The sequence below is a fragment of the Podarcis liolepis genome (genome assembly GCF_965112155.1).
Source record: "Podarcis liolepis genome assembly, chromosome: 12".
In the NCBI taxonomy this organism is placed as follows: domain Eukaryota; kingdom Metazoa; phylum Chordata; class Lepidosauria; order Squamata; family Lacertidae; genus Podarcis; species Podarcis liolepis.
This window is the reverse complement of record NC_139563.1, coordinates 19,452,650-19,471,393: the sequence shown is the minus strand read 5'-3', so window position 1 is coordinate 19,471,393 and position 18,744 is coordinate 19,452,650. Positions and strand designations below refer to the sequence as shown.

The following is an 18,744-nucleotide window of genomic DNA, read 5'->3' as shown; positions in this document are numbered from 1 at the left end:
CAGTTTGTTGACTCATCCATACCATTAACGAGTCCAGACACCAACTCAGCAAATCAAACAATGTCAACAATGACTCTGCAGGGCAATAATGCATCAATCTCCAATAATATATTCCAGAAAGCACATCATCAATCCATTTGTAGAGCTCTATAGTGACTCATATTAAGCAAAGCATTGCTTGCTTTCAATAGCATATTGGCTGTGGAAGACCTGCTGGCCTTTTACACTTGGACTGGGAGGGAGGGCCCCTGACTTCAGCTACAAAAGCTGAGGCTGCTGAACAGATTATTGGGCTGGGGTGCTGTATTTTTTGGGGGAGGGGATTGTGGGGGATGGGTTGCTGATGTTTGTTTTTTGTATTTTTATTTTAGATATTTTTATTTATGTGGAAATGGTTCAATTTGGTTGTGCACTTTTTGATGTTTTATTATTTATGGCTACCTTTGCTATGTTTGTAGTTATGTATTTTTTCACACTGTAAGCCACCTTGAGCATATGGAAAGGCAGCATACAAATAAATTGATGTGTGAATGTATATCGCATGCACATGGACAATCATTATGAACAACAGCTTACTAGAACTTTGTGGGAAGTCTACAGTTTATTTCCATGGGTTCGCACTTTGGACTGTGCTCTAGAAGTTAGTTTTAACCTCATTACTCACCTTTGACCAAACAACAGGGTAGATTTTGTTTCAGATTCATTATAAGATGATGGAGAGCAGCAAATAACAATTGTGGTTCTACAGTTGCCACCTAATGAATCTTGAAGGATTCTGGTCATTTTACTATCACGATATGGAACATAATTCTGCAAATAACAAAAAAAAGAAAGATGGCCTTAATGTGATTTATTGAACTATTTTATGAACTAAGTTTCTACATATGCATTTTGCTTTGTAAAGCTAAAGCAGTACCTAATATTTTTATGTTCATTAACCAAGAAAGCCTGAACTTCTATATAGCATATTTTTGGTCAATACAGTATACATATGGTTGATTCGCCCGTAATACTAAACCATGGTTTGGCACTATGTGGACGAGCCTACTTGAGTGAAACATTGAACTTACACACTTTTCTTCAAAGCCCTGTGAAAGTGGAAAATCAGAGTTTAGCTTCACTTTTAAAGGGTCCTAGTTTAGTTTTAAATTCAGGCCAGAGGTCCTGGTTTAAAACAAACCCTGGTTTCATTTCAAGCCAACTTCAAACCATAGGTTCTAAGGCTGGCTTGCTAAACTAACCATAACTTTTGAAACTAGGATCTATGGTTCAAATGCCATAAAAGTGAAACTTAACTTTGCTAAGTCCTCCTTATGGCCTTCTTCAAGGGACAAAGGGGAGGAGGAAGTGTCCGACACACTGCTCAGACTCATTCAGGCACTTCTGCTTAGTGCTAAACCATGGCCTAGCATTACATGCAAATGTGGCCCATGTCACATAAATGCTGCTGTGTATTTAACAACTACAACATCACTGAACACTTAATCTGCTAAACTTCTTCAGATATGCACTGTGCTCATCCCCTGATGAGTAATTTCATCAAATGTTTTCAGAATAGAAATACACTTACACTGTTTTCAGCTAAAGCAGAAATTACATTTCCAAGAGCCGATAAAGACTTGTTGATGTTCTTAGCTTCATCTAGCACAGCACCTTCCGCTCCAGTTTTACTAACCTGCAATAATGTAGGCAGTTGTAAGAAAGTTTAAACAAATAAATTTTACAACCCCCTGCCTTGGTTCAAAGAAGCCTCCACACTATGTAATGGACTTCCTTATACCCCCTTCCCACTGAAACCCCTCAGCCTCCTCCCCCTGCCAAGCTTTTATGCATTCCAAATGATAGAAAAATTATACTCAGTAGATTAAATTAAATAAGGTTTCAAATCTTGTGCAATTTGTTCAAGACAATAAATGGATTTTCATGAAATTGTAAAAAAAAAAATAATCCCTGAGTGCCAGCATTCTTGTAAGTGAAAGCAATTGTCAGACTTTTGCAGACATTTTAATTTATACTATTGAACCCCTGTAAGAATATAATATGTAGTCTCCACATGAAATAGCTGCAGCTGCTAAGGTCCCTGTTAAATTATTATGACTATAGGACTCAACTACTAAACAATCTGCAAAGGGAAATAGGAACTGCAAGATGACAATCAATTACACTCACTCTCTTGTTCAATATAAATGTGAATAGATCACCAATACTGCTCCTTCTGCATTTTCACTGGTATAGATTCTCTGGATTTATCACTGTATTCCTCAACTTTCATGGTTGATAATGGAAGTTCATTTATTATAGCTACCAAGGCATTACACAATTCTAAATAATCTGTTGTAAAAGGAATAGATGGAAAACACAATACTTCCCAGATGTCAAGCAAAAATGACTTGCCTTCACAAACTGGTAAAGGGATGTAAATATATTTACATTTTACCTGGAAGAATATTAAGTTAGCTGAACTTGAGTCTCGTTGATTTCAAAGGGAACTAAGTTAGCCTGAATCCAATTCAATATGACCACCTTACTCCGGAAGCAGTAGAAAACTAGGGTGTGTAGTAAGATCAAATACTGAAACTGGGAACACAATTTATTTCAATTACATACTCAGTTCAATCAGCTTCAAAATATAAATGTATTATTACCTTTTCACTACCTGCCAAGTCTACAAGGTAAAGCTTTCCACTCAATTTCTGTTCTGTTTGAGTATTTTCTTGCTTTACATTAATGAGAAAGATGCTATGGCTTCGAGAGCTATGCTCATTCATGTCTGTAACAAAATTTGAGTTGTGTAAGTATGCATTCTGGCAACAAACCTCACCTGTTTGTGCATTACAAGTGCTTAATAATCAAAGGGGAAGAAGCCAATTGTTAAACCTATAGCAACAAACTACATGTCCACATGGAATTAGTCAGCAGTGATCTGACTAGTACATGAAATTATGAAGTTGCTTTTATACAGCCACACTGATTAATCCTTATGACAGTAGAAAAAGGAACTGGGCTTCAGAAGAAGTGTGAAACGTAGCTGCTATCTCCACGCTGCTATCTAAAGGTGCTCCAAGCTCTTTCCTGTCTTGGACCATGAATTTTCAACAATTGTTGGCAGAATAGTTGCTCTAGACAGAAAATTAAACCAGTGATAATTTACTGTAGAACATTTATGTCCACATCCAGCACACATCAGCATTTTCTCCATCCAGGTGCCACATTTGTCTTGCAAGGTCTTTTCATTTTTAGGTCACATGGCTTGCCACCTGAGATGCTGGCCACAGGTCAAAAGGAGTACAATAGAGTCAAAGTCCACTTCTTTCCCTGCTAAGAGGCACCCCTCCCCTCAAAAGCTTCTTTCCAAGTTCTTTTAATTTATTGATAGAATGGCAATCACCAGCCAGGAAAGGAAGAGCCTATAAGCAAGATGCGGAGGCTGGATTTTGAAAGTATCATTGCCAGTATACTTCCATCCCCAAGCAACTTGATGAAAACATAAAGCCCTCTCATCAGCTGGGGAATTTTGTCTCAGTCCATGGTTACTTGAGGGCTCTGAGTATTCCATGGAGGCTGTTTGTGCTACTAAAAGTGGAGGCAGGGCCAATGCTGACGCAATCGCTGAGTGCTGCTGTACATTACAGACAGCCTGCACAGGTTTTGTCCATTCACTGTTGGCCCATTTAGTTGTTCCCTTCTGTTGGCCATAGCAACTGGGGTTGGGGGGAAGTAGAAAAGAGGTCTAGAGGAAAACAGTGAATAAGCACTAAATGGAGGAGGAAAACTCAAAGTTTGGATTAAAGATTTTTTTAAAAAATGTTAATATCTGAAGAAAGGCACTGAAGAAAATGAAGAAGAGAAAATCATTGAAGAATTAGAATTGGCACATGCCAAAGATATGTGAAAAGGATCCTGAAGACAGGGGTTCAAGTAGGCATTCTGAGCAAAGGCAGGAAGTGAACAGAAGCTCCAACAGGAAGAGAAGAGTTACAGCTTCCCCTGAAGTCACAGGATTTCCTGCCTTGCCAAGCAATTGGAAGAACTGAACATACTTCGGAAGGAAGAACACCAAGGGGGAAAGGAACCATTTGAAGCAAACTGAATACCCAGTTCACTGATATTGTATGTACTTACAATTTTATAGTTATATGCCCAGAACAAGAACTGGCAATTTGTTAATAGGATAACATGAGACACTCTTTAAAAAAAAAAATTCTTACAAAGTAAACAACTTACTTGTAACTGCTACATGTCTATTTGATTTTCCTTCATCTATAGTATCCATAACTTCATCTGGACTACATACAAAACGTTCAGTGCAGCCCTGTGAAAACATGAACATAAGGTAAATAACATATACAAGATTTGTAAAGGAGGCCAACATACTTGTGTAATCTTTATACTCACCTTCACATAAGGTACTCTGTTTTTGTCCTCATGCACAGAAAGATTGGTCTTAGAGACTGAAAGAAAAAAAAGCATTGAGAGTTACCCTCGTCAGAAGCTACAGAATGAACAAATAAATAAAACTTGCTATTCCGGTGTTCTTTTAACCACAGAAAGCTCACAAATATAGCATGATCACAACGGCCATCTCCCATTATTTCTCAGCAGTGATACTCAGCAAGCACTTCCTTGCAACCTGGAGGTCTCAATTAGCAATCCTCGTTAACAGCTGTTGATTGACCATGAATTTGCATAGGCCTGTTTTAAACCAGGCTAAGTGGTCATCACTATGTACTGTGGAAATAATGTCATAGGGCAATTGAGTCATGTGAAGTAATAATTCTTTTTATCTGTAACAAACCTATTGCCAGCCAGCTCCACTTGGCAATTCTTAACTTCTACTGTTATGCAGCAACATTTGTCCATTTACATTCTCCTTGGATTTTATCACTGTCTAGACTTTGTTGTTCCTTAGCTCCCCCCTCCCCCCCCAGCTAACCCAGGAAGTTTTTAGTCTTTCCTTTCAAGGCAGACATTCCATAGAGGTATACATTCCACACAATGAGCCTTTCTGCAGACGCAGGGGAGTGTGATTGGTTTGTCCGCACTGGGCGCTGAGCTGAGAATGTGCCACAGGGGGCGCTGCAACAATGACACAAGACAGAAGGCGAGGGATGGTGCCAAATTTTGGTATTGCACAGGACATCGCTCAAAAAAGCCCAAAGTTCACCACTGCTTTTTGACATGAGGTGACCAGAACTGTCCTACTGAAAATATGATTGCATCATGGATTTTTATGATAGCATTGTATCCGTCATTTACACATAGTCTGCTTTCTAATACTTTTCCATTCTGAATTTGCCTTCTGCACTACTGCAACCTTTTAAGCTGTTATTATTGAGCTTTCTAAGACAACAGCAAGTTCTATTTTCTGGTTAATCATCAAAAATAAAGTTATATATATGTATATATGGTAAAATAATTTTACCCAAGTGTGTGCTTGTACAACATCAATACTCTAACACAGTTTAATAGATAACACATTTTATTTATATTAAATTACAGATAGTTCCTTGCACTAAACAAAAACTAGTAACCCTGGGTGAGATGTATAATTCTGAACACTTCTGTCTGCTGAACACCTTTTAAACCAGACATAAACCACCTGTAATGTTAGAAAAGTTCTGACCCATTATAAACATTATAAAACTTGCAACTGTGTCCTGCATAAGGGTTGCAACAGTAAGCTATAAAAGGCCTTCAAGCAATCTTTTCAGAAATTTGAATAATTACTAAACCAATACAGATGCTATATACTTACGTAACATCCAAGAGGCATAAAATAAACTGCTATTTACTAAAATTAATTTTACTATACCATTATCTTCCACAGCCAGTCCTCTATATTTATCACTGTACAATATACATCTAATATCCCAATAATACTTAGCCTCTAGGCAATCTGCCAGAAATCGTGGACAGAATAACTTCCTTCTGGTTTACAGCCTGAAGTATTATTTCCTTAATTTATATCCTCTAATTATTCTACCCTTTTGTCTTCACGTTTCATTTGCTTTGTGGGCCCATCAACATCTCTTAAGTCTTTCTTAATCCTCAAAAACTCCCTCAAATTAGTGCCTTCATTATTCTGGTTCTTATCCTCCGTTGCACACTTAAATCTGTTTTTGTGTACATACAGCTGGAACAGAAATCCAACTGATTATGCTTCCCATTCAAACTTTTGGTTCAGAAGACAGGTGCAAGATCCAAGTTTCATTACACCTTGCTTGCAACTCAAACTGCTCCTATTCTCCCTCAAAGGAAAAAAAATGTACTCACCATCCAAAAGGTCCCTTATTTTATCCAGATAAATTTCAAAATATGACACCTGAAAAAATATAAGGGGGGAAAGGATAGTAACCACTGCCCAATCCAAAGTCCACAGCAACTTATATTAATGATCTATCATTGGGAGGGCAAAGCAATCCATTTAGAGATCTGATGCTATTACTGTGAACCACTTTGAGAATTGTTGTAACTGAAAACTAGTACACCAATACCATAGAAAGGATCTGTAAATATCTCTATAGTAAACTATCAGGCATTATATCTCTGAATAACATTTGCACACGTCATACAGTTAACATATAAGTCTAGTGATGTGTCTAAAGAGATCACTAACAGCCCCAAATATAACTAAGATACAAAGCTTCATACTTGCAGCTGAAGAAATACCATTCAACACAATGGTACTTTGCAGAATTTTAAGTATTTATATCTAAAAGAATACTATGAAAGTCTATAATGTTGATGATCAACCATGCCCAAACATCTGTGAAAATGATCTGTTTTAATCCCACAAGTAATGACTATTTGTGCCCCACCTACCATACCCAAACAATATACCTTAATCACAGATCCCCAACTATAATCTATTTCATTTTGCACAACCTTTGAAAGAGCTTTTCTAGCAAACTACAATGTTCTATTCCATACTAGATTTTGAAAGAAAATAAATTTTAGAAAGTGCTGACACATAATACTACATAATATAGAAATTATTGTACCATTCAGTCTTATTAAACCAATTCTTTTAAAGAGTGAACAAGCGATGGTTTGCGATATTTTAGGATGTTTTTAGTGGTTTATTATACAATAATAATAATAATAATAATAATAATAATAAAATTTTATTTATATCCCGCCCTCCCCAGCCGAAGCCGGGCTCAGGGTGGCTAACAACAATAAAATAATACAACATTCTAAAATCATTTCATTAAAATTAATTCAACTCAAAATGATGGCAACCATTAGGCTGAAGTCCTGTGAAGATTGCCAAAGGAGGGAGTCAGGCTGTGCCCTGACCAAAGGCCTGGTGGAACAGCTCTGTCTTTGGTTAATTATAGTCTAAATCATTTGAGAGTCATACTTTCAACCTAAACTGTCTTGGGCTCTCCAAACCAGATGGAAATTGTGTATCTCTTAGAATACTTAGAATTCTGTTGTCTTGAATTTGACATATGTATAATTTAAAAACAAACTTACCTTAATATGAAACTCCAAATTCTCATCCATGGAATAAATATAATTAAAAATATCTTGCACAATCCTTGGAATAATCCCCATTCCATCCACATCATGTAGCTTCCCCTAGATTTAAAAAGAAAGAAAGAAAGAAAGAAAGAAAGAAAGAAAGAGAAAACAAAGACCACATACGTTACAGATTTTTAGAACACTAACCAGAAAGCCTTTAGGAAATGCCTTTATAACAAATTAATTGTCTAACATATAAGCATGAAACCACTTTGAGGTTTTTCACAATCAAGCAGAGTAGATATTCTTATGAAATAAATAAATAATCCAAACAAATTTAATTAGTATGTTCCAAAGATTTCAATTGTGAGGAGAGAACAACTGTTAAATCACACACTGCAATAGGACTTACAGCCCAATCCCAAGTATGTTTACTCAGGAGTAAGTTCTATTGAGTTAAGTTATACTTATATCCAAAAATACATTAGGTAATATGCTAAACCTTGGGTGAGACAGACCATATATTGGAATAAACTGATTTGCAGTTATCATTCTTTTTGTAAGTTCCTAAAATGAGCAGTCAACTATCCTAAGCTGTTGACTCAGGCCACATTTAATGTGTTGCCTTCTGAACTGTTTTGAGGTACTTATGCTATCCTCCTCTCCTAGGTTGTCTTTTAACAACCAGAAAGTGATTTTTATGATAAAACTCATCAGCAAATGATTCTTACTTTACTGCCCTGACACCAGCTCAATACGCTAAATACTTGTTGGGAGAAAAAATCCCCATGTGTCATTGTAGCCAATTTGTTATCAATGGCAATAAGCACAAGGCAATCACCTGATGCCGGAAGGATAATTGTTGAAGTCTACTTAGGACTTATGTTATCTTGTATATATGTATATAAGCCAATGACATCTGTGTTATACTCTGCTAGCTCTACACATTTTTTGCATTAATTTAAAAAAAGCTTTTATTGTAGAAAAGTCTTCCATTTTAAAATATATCACATATAGCAGAACTTGTCAGCTAACTTTGATTTTCTCCCCGCACCTGGAGGCTTTACTTCCTGAATATGGAAACAGGGTTTAGATATGTTTAGAGAAATGAGTCCCAAGTGACCACAATATCTTACCTCCATAGTGTGAGTTTTCCCAGATGATGTTTGCCCATAAGCAAATATTGTACCATTGTATCCCTCAAGTACATCTAGGGTGAAAGAAAATGCATACTAATGATATATCCACAACTCATGTGAACCACCCTGAAACAGATACTATCTTCCAAAAGTATTTGAACAAATTTTGCTAACAAGTACTTAGTATGCAGCATGCCATAAAGTAACCTTGCATCTGGTGAAGCCTTGTAAACAAGTCCCATAGCATGAGGCTGAAAGAGGGACAGAATTCCATCCCTCCTTTGGCAGTCCACTGCATTTTGCAGTTGGGCAAGGGGATGTTCCCCTGAAGCAGCCGCATGGTTTCCATGCTGGACAGATTTGGACAACTCCACTACATCTCCGCTAGTGCATGCAATTCCCTGTCAACTACAGCTGATAGGCTTGCAGCTATACTGATTCATGAGAAAGGCTTCAGGTGTAAACCCAGAGGAAAATTCTGTACCTGCTGTCTTGTGGGACATCTTTAGGAGAAGAAAAGGCTAAGGAGTAAACCCTACACAACTCCAGAGTGGAGTCCCTAAGACAGTTGGATGGCGTATTGCACACCTCCTTTTGACCACTCCTGCAGCCAAACTGGTGACAAATGTATTGGCCTGCTTTCCTCTGGACCACATCAGGAAGGCCAAAAAGGGGGTGGGTCTTGCTGTTTATGCAGCCCTGGACCCCCATAAACACTGCCCAGGCTTGTGTCCCAGAGAGGTCACTTCAGTGCTTCTAATACAGCAAAAACTACACAGTAGGCAGCAGTTACGAGATACTGGCCTCTGCAGCCACAGCAGACGCTGCAATTTTCCAGTGGTTTGACTTCATCCCCGGAAATGCACTCCACTGTCTCTTGAGACAGATACAATGTCAACAGCTAATAAGCAGTTGTATAAATTCAGGGTATCAAATGCACAGGTAGCAGGAACGAGCAGATGGTCGGAATCAGCTATTGCCCTATCTAAAGCTCCAGAACAAGGTAACTAGTAAAGAGCCTGAACTTATACTTGCTCCTCACAATACAATGTTCACAGCTGGGAAGACTAAAGACATCTTACAATTATATGTGTTGCCAATATCAAAGTCCCATAAGCAGATATATCCAGATGTAGCAAAGTAGCCCTAGATCTTGCATACCTATACTTTCAGCCGATATAGGGACAGAAGGCCAATCTGTCTTACTACCTGTTCAATTCTTCAGCCCACACCACGTTCACAAGATTTTCAGCACAATAATCAAAATAGAACAGATGGGGGGCGGGGGGATGAAGCCTGAGGAATGCCAGAGATTTAAGAACCAATGTCATTCTTTAACCGGAACTATATAAATATCTTCCTGTCTGCATTTTAATTAGTACCTCAAACGCATGTTAGGTGGAAATACGAGATGAATTATATTATGCCCAACAACCCCATTTGCGATTCATTAATTAAGAAGTCTCGTCTTACCTTTGACAATCTTTTTTGCACAGTCATTATATACTTGCTCCTGTGATGTGTGTGACTGGAACACGCGGTCAAATGCATAAGGCTTGGACTGAAAAATATACAAAAATAGAACTATAAAAATCAAAGTCAGAAATTAAAGAGACCAGATTTTTACATCTCCACTTTTAGCTTTGTGCCCTTTCATATCCCTATAAGAGCCGCAGTAAAAATGAAGCTATATTCTTGAAATACCATCCTGTTCAAATATTGAATGGTGGTTTTTTTGTTACCAAACAGAGATATTAATGTACCCCGTGCTAAAAGACTGTGAAGTGTGGAAACAGATTCCCTAACTGATGAGGAAGGAATTCATTTTAAGAATAAAAATAAAAGTATTGCCGAGGGGGAGTGGCATTAAGAACAATCCAGCCAAGTCAGGACCCACTGATTTCATTTTTTTAAAAAAGCAATTGTTAACGCTCCTTAGTCATAACAGTAATATTATTAAGTACTGAAATTTGGCTGGATCACACTCAAAACCTTTAGAGGCTGAATTTCAAGCAAATAAATGGCCTGAAAATAAGCCTCAAAGGTATATCACACGATCCCTGCTAAAAATGACTACAATACACTGAGATTGGGGAGAGTAATTCCTGCTAAATCTACTCAAAAATAAATCTCATTGAATTCAATGGGGCTTTGATAACATAAGGGAGAAAGCTGATGAAGTAAAATTTCACAACTTAAGTCTGAAAAAAAGTTTTAACCATGACAGGTTAAAAATGGAATCACATCTTGCATTCTTATATTGTTACAGAAGAGGAATACTTTGACAAACTGAACCACGTCAAGGGAAACAGCTATAAACAGCAACGTTGATTCAAAATCCTTTCCATTAATATATGTTTTACTATGCATTACTACCAAATACAGTCTACTGTTAAGTCAGTTAAAACCCTGTCACCACAAAGTTATGCTATTTACATGTCTGGACACCTGCCACTCTACAATTGCTGGAGAAAGCCAACATCTGTGAATATGGAACATAGTAAGATGTCTTATACCAAATTAGAGCATTGGTCATCCAGCTCAGTAACTGTCTACAAAGACTAGCAGCAGCTCTACCACTGAGTTACGGTCCTTATAGATTTATAAGCAAAAGAGTACATAGGGTTTTTTTTTGGGGGGGGGGTTGGAAGATGCCTGTGCGTGAATTTGTTTTGTGTGTGTAGATCAGTGGACGCTGATCAACACACAGTCTTTGCAGTAGGGCTCTGTTCTGATGGAATGAGTAGTCACAACGAACCGGTAGATCCTATCTGCAGCAGCCTTCATCTGCCTTCACAGCCGTTACACTCACTGAACTACACATACAAAACAAGTGTTTAGATCTGGTTTGCTTCTTTTTCTGCAGTCATTCCCAGATTGTTGATTGCAGTTGTGGCTATCAAGGCCCCACAAATACAGTTAACAGTATTGCAATGGTTGAGAATGGCAACCAAAACAATGTAACACTCCATAGAAGTGTTAATCCTGACTAATTCGAAATAATAGCTGGAGCAGATGCTTTATGCCATTTTGTTTTCTCAGTATGTTTGTTCTTTGCTCTAAAGTAGATGCTGGTATAAGAAGCAATGTAATCTTCTTGTATAGTTCAACATACAGCATTACAACTGCATATGAATATTGAACCAGCACCTATGTTTTCCCATTCCAACACAAGCATGCTTAAAAATAGAAGCCTGCCCTATACTTGTTTCAGGCTCCTCCCTTCCCAAACCAATTAATTATTTTGTTGTTGATGATGGCTTTTGATCTAATTTCATTCTGACCCATCGCTCCATATTTATTTCTTAAAATTGAAAAGGAAGAAGATAACGGTAACAGACTTTTGGTTTTCCTTTCATTTGAGCATCGTGTTGAGTTTTTGCAGCTGTATCCATCTATGTGTGTGTATCACCACAAATCTTTTCCATAATCATGCAAAGCTGTAACACACCAAGTTTTAGAATATAGAGGAATTCCCCAACACCAAGTATACAAATTTACAAATCTTTTCTTCTTTGTGCTGTCCAGGAAGGGACCATTTAAGTCACCTTCTTTTAATATGTCAAGAAGTTGATCTGAATGCAAAACATGGCTAAATGTTTGTAAACAAAGTGCCAGAGAAAGCAGTAAGAATATCTGTCCAAGAGTTTCAACCATTTTTTTGGAATCTGCTACAGTATTCTGCCTTTTTAAACCTACTTAAAATGTACTTTTAATTCATGTTGTCCAGTAAGGTTTACAAATGATGTAAATTTCAAAGTCCATCAAATATACTCTGAATTATTGTTTAAGACCATTAAGGCATTAAATAATCCCTCATTGCTAAGATTAGTACTATAAACATCTGGTACCTTTCGTTAAAGCCAGTGTGAAAACTATTAGCCAAGTATGTAAGTGCATCATAATTTGATATGCAAAACCCAAGGCAAAATAGATTTGGAAGACTAAGACATGCCTCAAGTTTTGTATTAGACAGTGAAATATCTGAGAGAAACAGATATGCAATTAGAAGATAGACTGCTCACCCATGGCAGGTAGTATATATTTCACGCTAGCCCTGGTTCACTTGCTCATTGAATACTTTGAAGCTCAACAGCAAGTATACTGTTTCTCCCATCTGACTCTGCTCCCATCAGAGCTGAGCTTACTACTTCCATTCTATCTCCCTCCTCTAGTAGCCAGTCACTCCAGCCTACTCACCATTTGGAGAACAAATGCTGTGGAAGCAAGACAGACAATAGGATTAAGCCACTAAGAAAAAGGACAGGTGACAATATGGGGGAAGCAAAAGACAGTCAGCTACGGCTAACCCAAATGTCAAAGATGGGGCAGAAACTCTGCTAGAAGAGATAGAAAAGAAGCGCAGACATTGAGTCAGAAGGAGAGAGAAGGCATTAGCTTGTGGCATAAGCACATCCTGTGATATTTTTCTCCATGCATTTCTGTTGATGGGAGACAATAACAACCCATCTTGCACACACAAACCTGATCTCATTGTGCCTACTAAGGCCTACCATGTACTTGGGCTTCCCTATTTCTAACTATGAGTAGGACTCATTTCAAACTACTATTCTGTTGCTGCATCTGGATGTCAAACTGAACCAAAGTTTCGTGCAACATAAATAAGCCTATCTTACCTTGTCAGATGAACCAAGGTTCAAGGTTTAATTCTCCTGGTCAAACTAAGTTTTAAGCCACAAGACAAACCTGGGTTCAGCTCATGATTAGTTTGGGAAGAGCTAGACCCCATGCCTGGGTTCAGACAATATGCGAAACCAAGTTGTGACTAAGCTCAGCACAACAGGATAGCAACTAGTGAAGAGCAACGTGATAATGATTTCCTATTTGGAAGCCCACACATACCCAAAGTCATAGTTTGGTTTAGTGTGACATGCAAACCAGGTCTGTGTCATAACCCCCATGCCTTGAAGTTGGGTTGTTGAAAATCACCCATGGCTGTTAACCACTGTTTGAAACACTGGATTTGACAATCTGCAGTTAAGTGAAGGCAAAAGCTTCAACACACCTTCTCCCAGCTGCAGGGTGGTGGGGAGAAGATTGCACAAGTCCAGGAAGGGACTAGGTACTGTCCTGATAAACTATGGTTTAATATGATAGTCAAATATATTCTCTCCTTGAGAAAAGCTGTGGCCTAAACTGTATAGGTTTTACCTGTGAGGAGCTTGTAATGTCTCAATGATGGAATGAACAATAAAGCCATCTAAGTTGCTTAAAAATGTGCATTGTGGCTTTAAAACACTACCAGAAATAATGACACAGACTGTTTTCATACTCAGCCATTTTGATAAAATGTTCCCAATTCAGTCTACAGGATGGGAGGCTAAACTGGTTGCAATTAATTCAGTTTTTCAGTGCAATAACTGGATTCCCTCCTGGATAGACTGGCTTACCACAGTTATGAAAACTCTAGTAACTTTCAGATTAGACTTCTGTAATGTATTATACATGGGGCTGCCTTTGAAGACTACCCATAAACTGTAGTTTGTTCAGATTCTTGAGACCTAACTAAGCTCTGGCATTGGGAGCCTAATTTACCAATCCTAGTACTTTTACAAAAGCAGGGCTCAACACAGGAAAGTTAAAATGTTTAGCAGCAGAATGCTGAATACATTTTACACAAGGAAAAATAGGAGAGCAGACTAATAAGAATGAATTTGCACTACAGTGGTACCTCTGGTTATGTACTTAATTCATTCCAGATATCCATTCTTAACCTGAAACTGTTCTTAACCTGAAGCACCACTTTAGCTAATGGGGCCTCCTGCTGCTGCTGCTGCGCCGCCGCATGATTTCTGTTCTCATCCTGAAGCAAAGTTCTTAACCAGAAGTAATATTTCTGGGTTAGCGGAGTCTGTAACCTGAAGCGTATGTAACCTGAAGCATATGTAACCCAAGGTACCACTGTATAGCAGTATCTTACTAGCTCACATCTCAGAGGCTCTGCACTCCTACCACAATTCCTAGTGGCAGGGCCTCAAACACTAATTGTTCACTAATATCAACAGCATTTTAACTGCTGCTCATCATATCACTCATCATCTTAATGCTATATCATGAATCCCATCCGGGTAAGAACACCCCAGGTGAAATTACTCTTCCATGTCCAAGGATTGGGGAGGACACAATGTATTGTTTAATCTCTTGGAAGCTTGCCATATGCTTTAAAGACTATATTGTTCATCTTCACAGCAGCCAAATTGACGATTACCATAATTCTTGTTTTAGAGATGGGCAACAGAGAGTGAGATTCTGAGTGTCTGAAGTCAATCAATGATCTGGGATTTGACCAGATATTTTGGGGCTGCTGGCAACACTGTTACAATGTCAGAATCACAGTATCGTAGAATTGGAAGGGACCCAGAGGATCATCTAGTCCAACCCCCCCTGCAGTGCAGGAATCTCAAAGTATCCATGACAGATTGCCATTCAATCTCTGCCTTAAAATCTTTTTTTTACAAGTTTTTTCATTTTACAAGAAAAATCTGTTAGATATTATTAAACCCTCTAAATAGGAATGCTAGATTGTAAAAGGAGACACATGATTGGCCAATAATGGCGCGCTTTCTGTATATGTGTGTGTGTCTCCACACAGTTTGTTGACCATTTAGTGACCCAAATATATATATACACACACACACACACACACACACACACACAACCCAATTACTAACACGTTAGTCTGCTCTAATGTCAACAGCATGCTGAGCATTTTCTAAGTCCAAGCTTAATTTATCAAGATAAACAAACATTAATGCCCAGCATCTTTTAAAGTTTTGAAAAGTAAATTTAATATTGCAGTTCAATAACTTGTTTTACCAAGTTAGTTGCTTGAGCTGCATGCTAGTTTTTCAGATGTCTGATGGGTGGGGCTTTGAAACAAAAACAATCTACAGCACTACAAAAAAGCTTTTATCAAGTCAGTTTTAAAATGGGACTCTAGACTTAGTGTGACATCATGCTGAAGATCAGAGAGGATTTTTAAAGAGGTACCTGTCTGAGGGAAAAAAGGAAGTGCAGTCTTGTAGAAGAAATGCTTAACAAACAAAAAAGCTGTGCACATTGTTATGCGTGCTGTCAAACTGATACCATGAGTTTCGCCTATGGAACTCTTTTTCATCAAGTCACTGTTCTCTCTGGCAAAAACCCTTTTTGAATGTGCTGACTTCTATCCAAAGTATTTAAACATCAACAACTATTTCAGTTACGTTAACAAGTTTGTCTTCCCAATATAAACATGTGCAATGTTCTTCCTTCAGTAAAACACCCATTCATGTGATTTTTGAAGTACTGTATTCCGATCTGTGAGTTCCATTCAGAGGTCAAACTTACCTTACAGAGAGTTCTAGTTATTAACTATTAGCTGTCCACCTACACCTATTTTCATAGTGGCACTGAAGTTTTACTATAAATGACATTGCTACAATATCATAGCCACCATTAGTACAGTTCCAGTGTCCTATCTGTAACGTGTTTGAACTCTACTTGCTTAATACCGCTTTATAGTCTGGCAACTATCCCAGTGTATGCAAGGTTCATTATTCAATATTTTACAGCCTGTTAACTGCAAAGGTGGAAAAAAAGAACCTTAGTACAAATAACTGTCAGCTGATTTCTTTGGAAAAGGCTCAGTGGCAGAGCACATGCTTTGCATGCAAACCGACTCAAGTTCAACTCCCAGCATCTCCAGGTAGGGCTGGGAGAAACTCCTGTCTGAAGCCCCAGAGGCCGTTGCCAGTCAGCTGAGGCAGTACTGAGCTAAATGGACCAATGGCCTGACTTGGTATAAAACCATCTTCCTATGCGGCTGGTGTCAAAGCCCCTGAGATGGAGGGCGGGGGCTGAGAAACCGCTACACCACTGCTCTCTATTGCAATGTGCATTTTACAGCATCTGTTTTTTTATGCATGCAATAGAGCCGGCACCCCGGGTAAACACGAAGCAAAACAACAACATCACTGGAGCGGCTTTTGTGTGGAGCGCTAGGAGCGCCTCAACTCCCTTACTCAGCAGCTGGAATTATGACATTAGGAAGGTTACTGTTTCCCCCCATTTCAAAACGGCCAACAGATTTCACAGGCGCGGCGCAGGGAGGGAGGCAGAAGAGGAGGGGGCGCTCCTGCAGCCAACGCCCGACCCCTCAAGACGCCCCTCGGTCCTCACTGAGCCCCCACTTCGACGCCCTTCCCTCCTCTGCTCCCTCAGCCCCTGTTCCACCACCGGCTCGCACGCCCCCTCACTCACCCCGGGTGAGCCCACCCTGTCTCTCCCCTCCAACAGCTTTCCCTCCGCCCTCCCCCCACCCAATTCCTCACCCCCCCCACCCGAGGTGCTTCACACTGCCGCCCCCGCCGCGCTTTCCAGAGTTTGCTGGGTCATGGAGCCCCCACCTCCGGGTCCGACCACCCGGCAGGGGGGCTCCGGCCCCTCCTCGCCGACCCCCCTCGCACTCACCGCGATGACGACGGTGTCTTCGCCCTGGAACTTGGCGATGTACTTGTCGCCGCGAGTCACCTCAGAGTCGTTGAGAGGCCTGAAGCGGCACATCACTTTGATGTTACACTCCGCCGGGTCCGCCATCTTAGGCCAAAGCCGTCTCCTCCTCCTCCTCTCGGGCGTTCAACGCCTTATCAAGCGGCCGCGTCTCTAGCCGCCCGCCGCCGCCTCCGGCCTACCCTTCCCCTGCGTCTGGCAGTGGTGCGGGGAGACTCTCGGGTCGCAGCCGTGAGGAGACCCGCCGCGGCCGAGAAGAATGGGGAAGGGCTGCTCCGCCCAGGGCCGCCGCCGCTGCCGCCGCCTCCTGCACTCACTTCCTTTCCAATATGGCAGCCATGGCGGCGCCTGCAGCCGGCGAATCCGGGCCCTCCCCTTCTCCGGGCAGAGGCGGGGCGGGCGGGCAGGGCAAGGGAGAGGGGGTGACGTCACCCACTGCAGAGAACGCCGCCGGCTCACTCCGCCGCGCGACGCCCCGCCTCGGACTTGCTGCGCACGCGTGGAAACGGCCCTTCTTCCCCCCCAACCCCGCCCTTTCGATAAAAGAAGCTGCTGTGCTGTATATATAGAACAGACTTTCGAGCCGAAGCGAGCTTCCGTCGCCTTCCGACGAAGAGGCCGAGCGCGCAGGCGCACGTGGTGGAGGCCGGTGGGCGGCAGCGGGATTGCGCCTGCGCGTGAGCCTCGAGGAGGGAAAGGTGGAACGAGGCGCTGAGTAGAGTTCGCAGGAGGTGCAAAGCAAACAGACAAAATTGAATTCTGCGCTGGCCGTGCACCTGTTTGTTATTCTTTCTCGGATTTCTTCCTGCCTGACCGCTTTTGCATTGTGTGTTACTAGATTATAAAACAATGCTCTGAATTATAAACTGATATGGCCTTTAAATGTGTTTGTGGGAGAAGATGTTATGGGTTTGTTTTGGTCTTGTTTTTATCATGTATTTTTAGCATTTTTATGCTGAGATCTAGCCCTGAGATGAAGGACGGTATACAAATTTAATAAGCAAATAAATAAAAATAGTATTCTGGATTATAAACCTGTTAGAGGAAGTTGTTATATTTATACAGCAAATAGAAGATGATACACCACTTAAAGATGAATGTCACACTGAAGCGTTCTTTCTTATTTAAGTTATTGTATTGGCATGAACTTCGGGAGAGTTCGTGGTGGTCTCTCACCACCATTTATTTTGTTATTCTAAATTGGATATAATAAGTTGTTTTATATTGTACTGTGCTTGGATTTGGAGATTGTAATTCATGTATATTGTCAGTTTGTTCTGGAGCATACTTCTCAGAATGTGAATTTTAAATCATGTAAAGTACGCTTCCTTCAACACTCCATTTGACCACTATTCCCATAGTCATGTAAGATATATTTTTGGTGAGATAATTGTTTCTGTTGCATCAAAATTAACTGCCCCACTACTGAAATGTACCCCCTTCCGACCTTCAAGAAAAAATAAATTTTACTTAAGTCCTGAAGCACACCAGCTTTTTTTCATTCCACTCCCCTTGTATTGTGCTTGAAAGAACTGTTTCTCCCCTCCCACCATGTGTTCAAGCATTGATAATCACCTGTGTATGACCAATATTTGAATTCTTTGGCCTGTTTTCATTGTATAATTTT

General features: G+C 40.0%; 1 protein-coding gene across 2 annotated transcripts in view; it reads right to left on the bottom strand.

Annotated features, from left to right (window-relative positions):
* Positions 1–17,618, bottom strand: part of KIF5B (kinesin family member 5B) — a 35,535-nt gene extending 17,917 nt beyond the window's left edge. For both annotated transcript variants that reach the window (XM_083466698.1, XM_083466699.1), the window contains exons 1-10: positions 17,079–17,618; positions 10,080–10,167; positions 8,604–8,677; positions 7,480–7,584; positions 6,274–6,322; positions 4,396–4,451; positions 4,225–4,312; positions 2,646–2,770; positions 1,571–1,675; positions 665–810 (exon numbers count right to left, since the gene is read on the bottom strand). In XM_083466698.1, the coding sequence (XP_083322824.1) occupies positions 665–810; positions 1,571–1,675; positions 2,646–2,770; positions 4,225–4,312; positions 4,396–4,451; positions 6,274–6,322; positions 7,480–7,584; positions 8,604–8,677; positions 10,080–10,167; positions 17,079–17,204 (962 nt within the window). In that variant the 5' untranslated portion in view covers positions 17,205–17,618. The remainder of the gene's footprint in view (positions 1–664; positions 811–1,570; positions 1,676–2,645; positions 2,771–4,224; positions 4,313–4,395; positions 4,452–6,273; positions 6,323–7,479; positions 7,585–8,603; positions 8,678–10,079; positions 10,168–17,078) is intronic.
* Between the last annotated feature and the right edge of the window lie 1,126 nt (positions 17,619–18,744).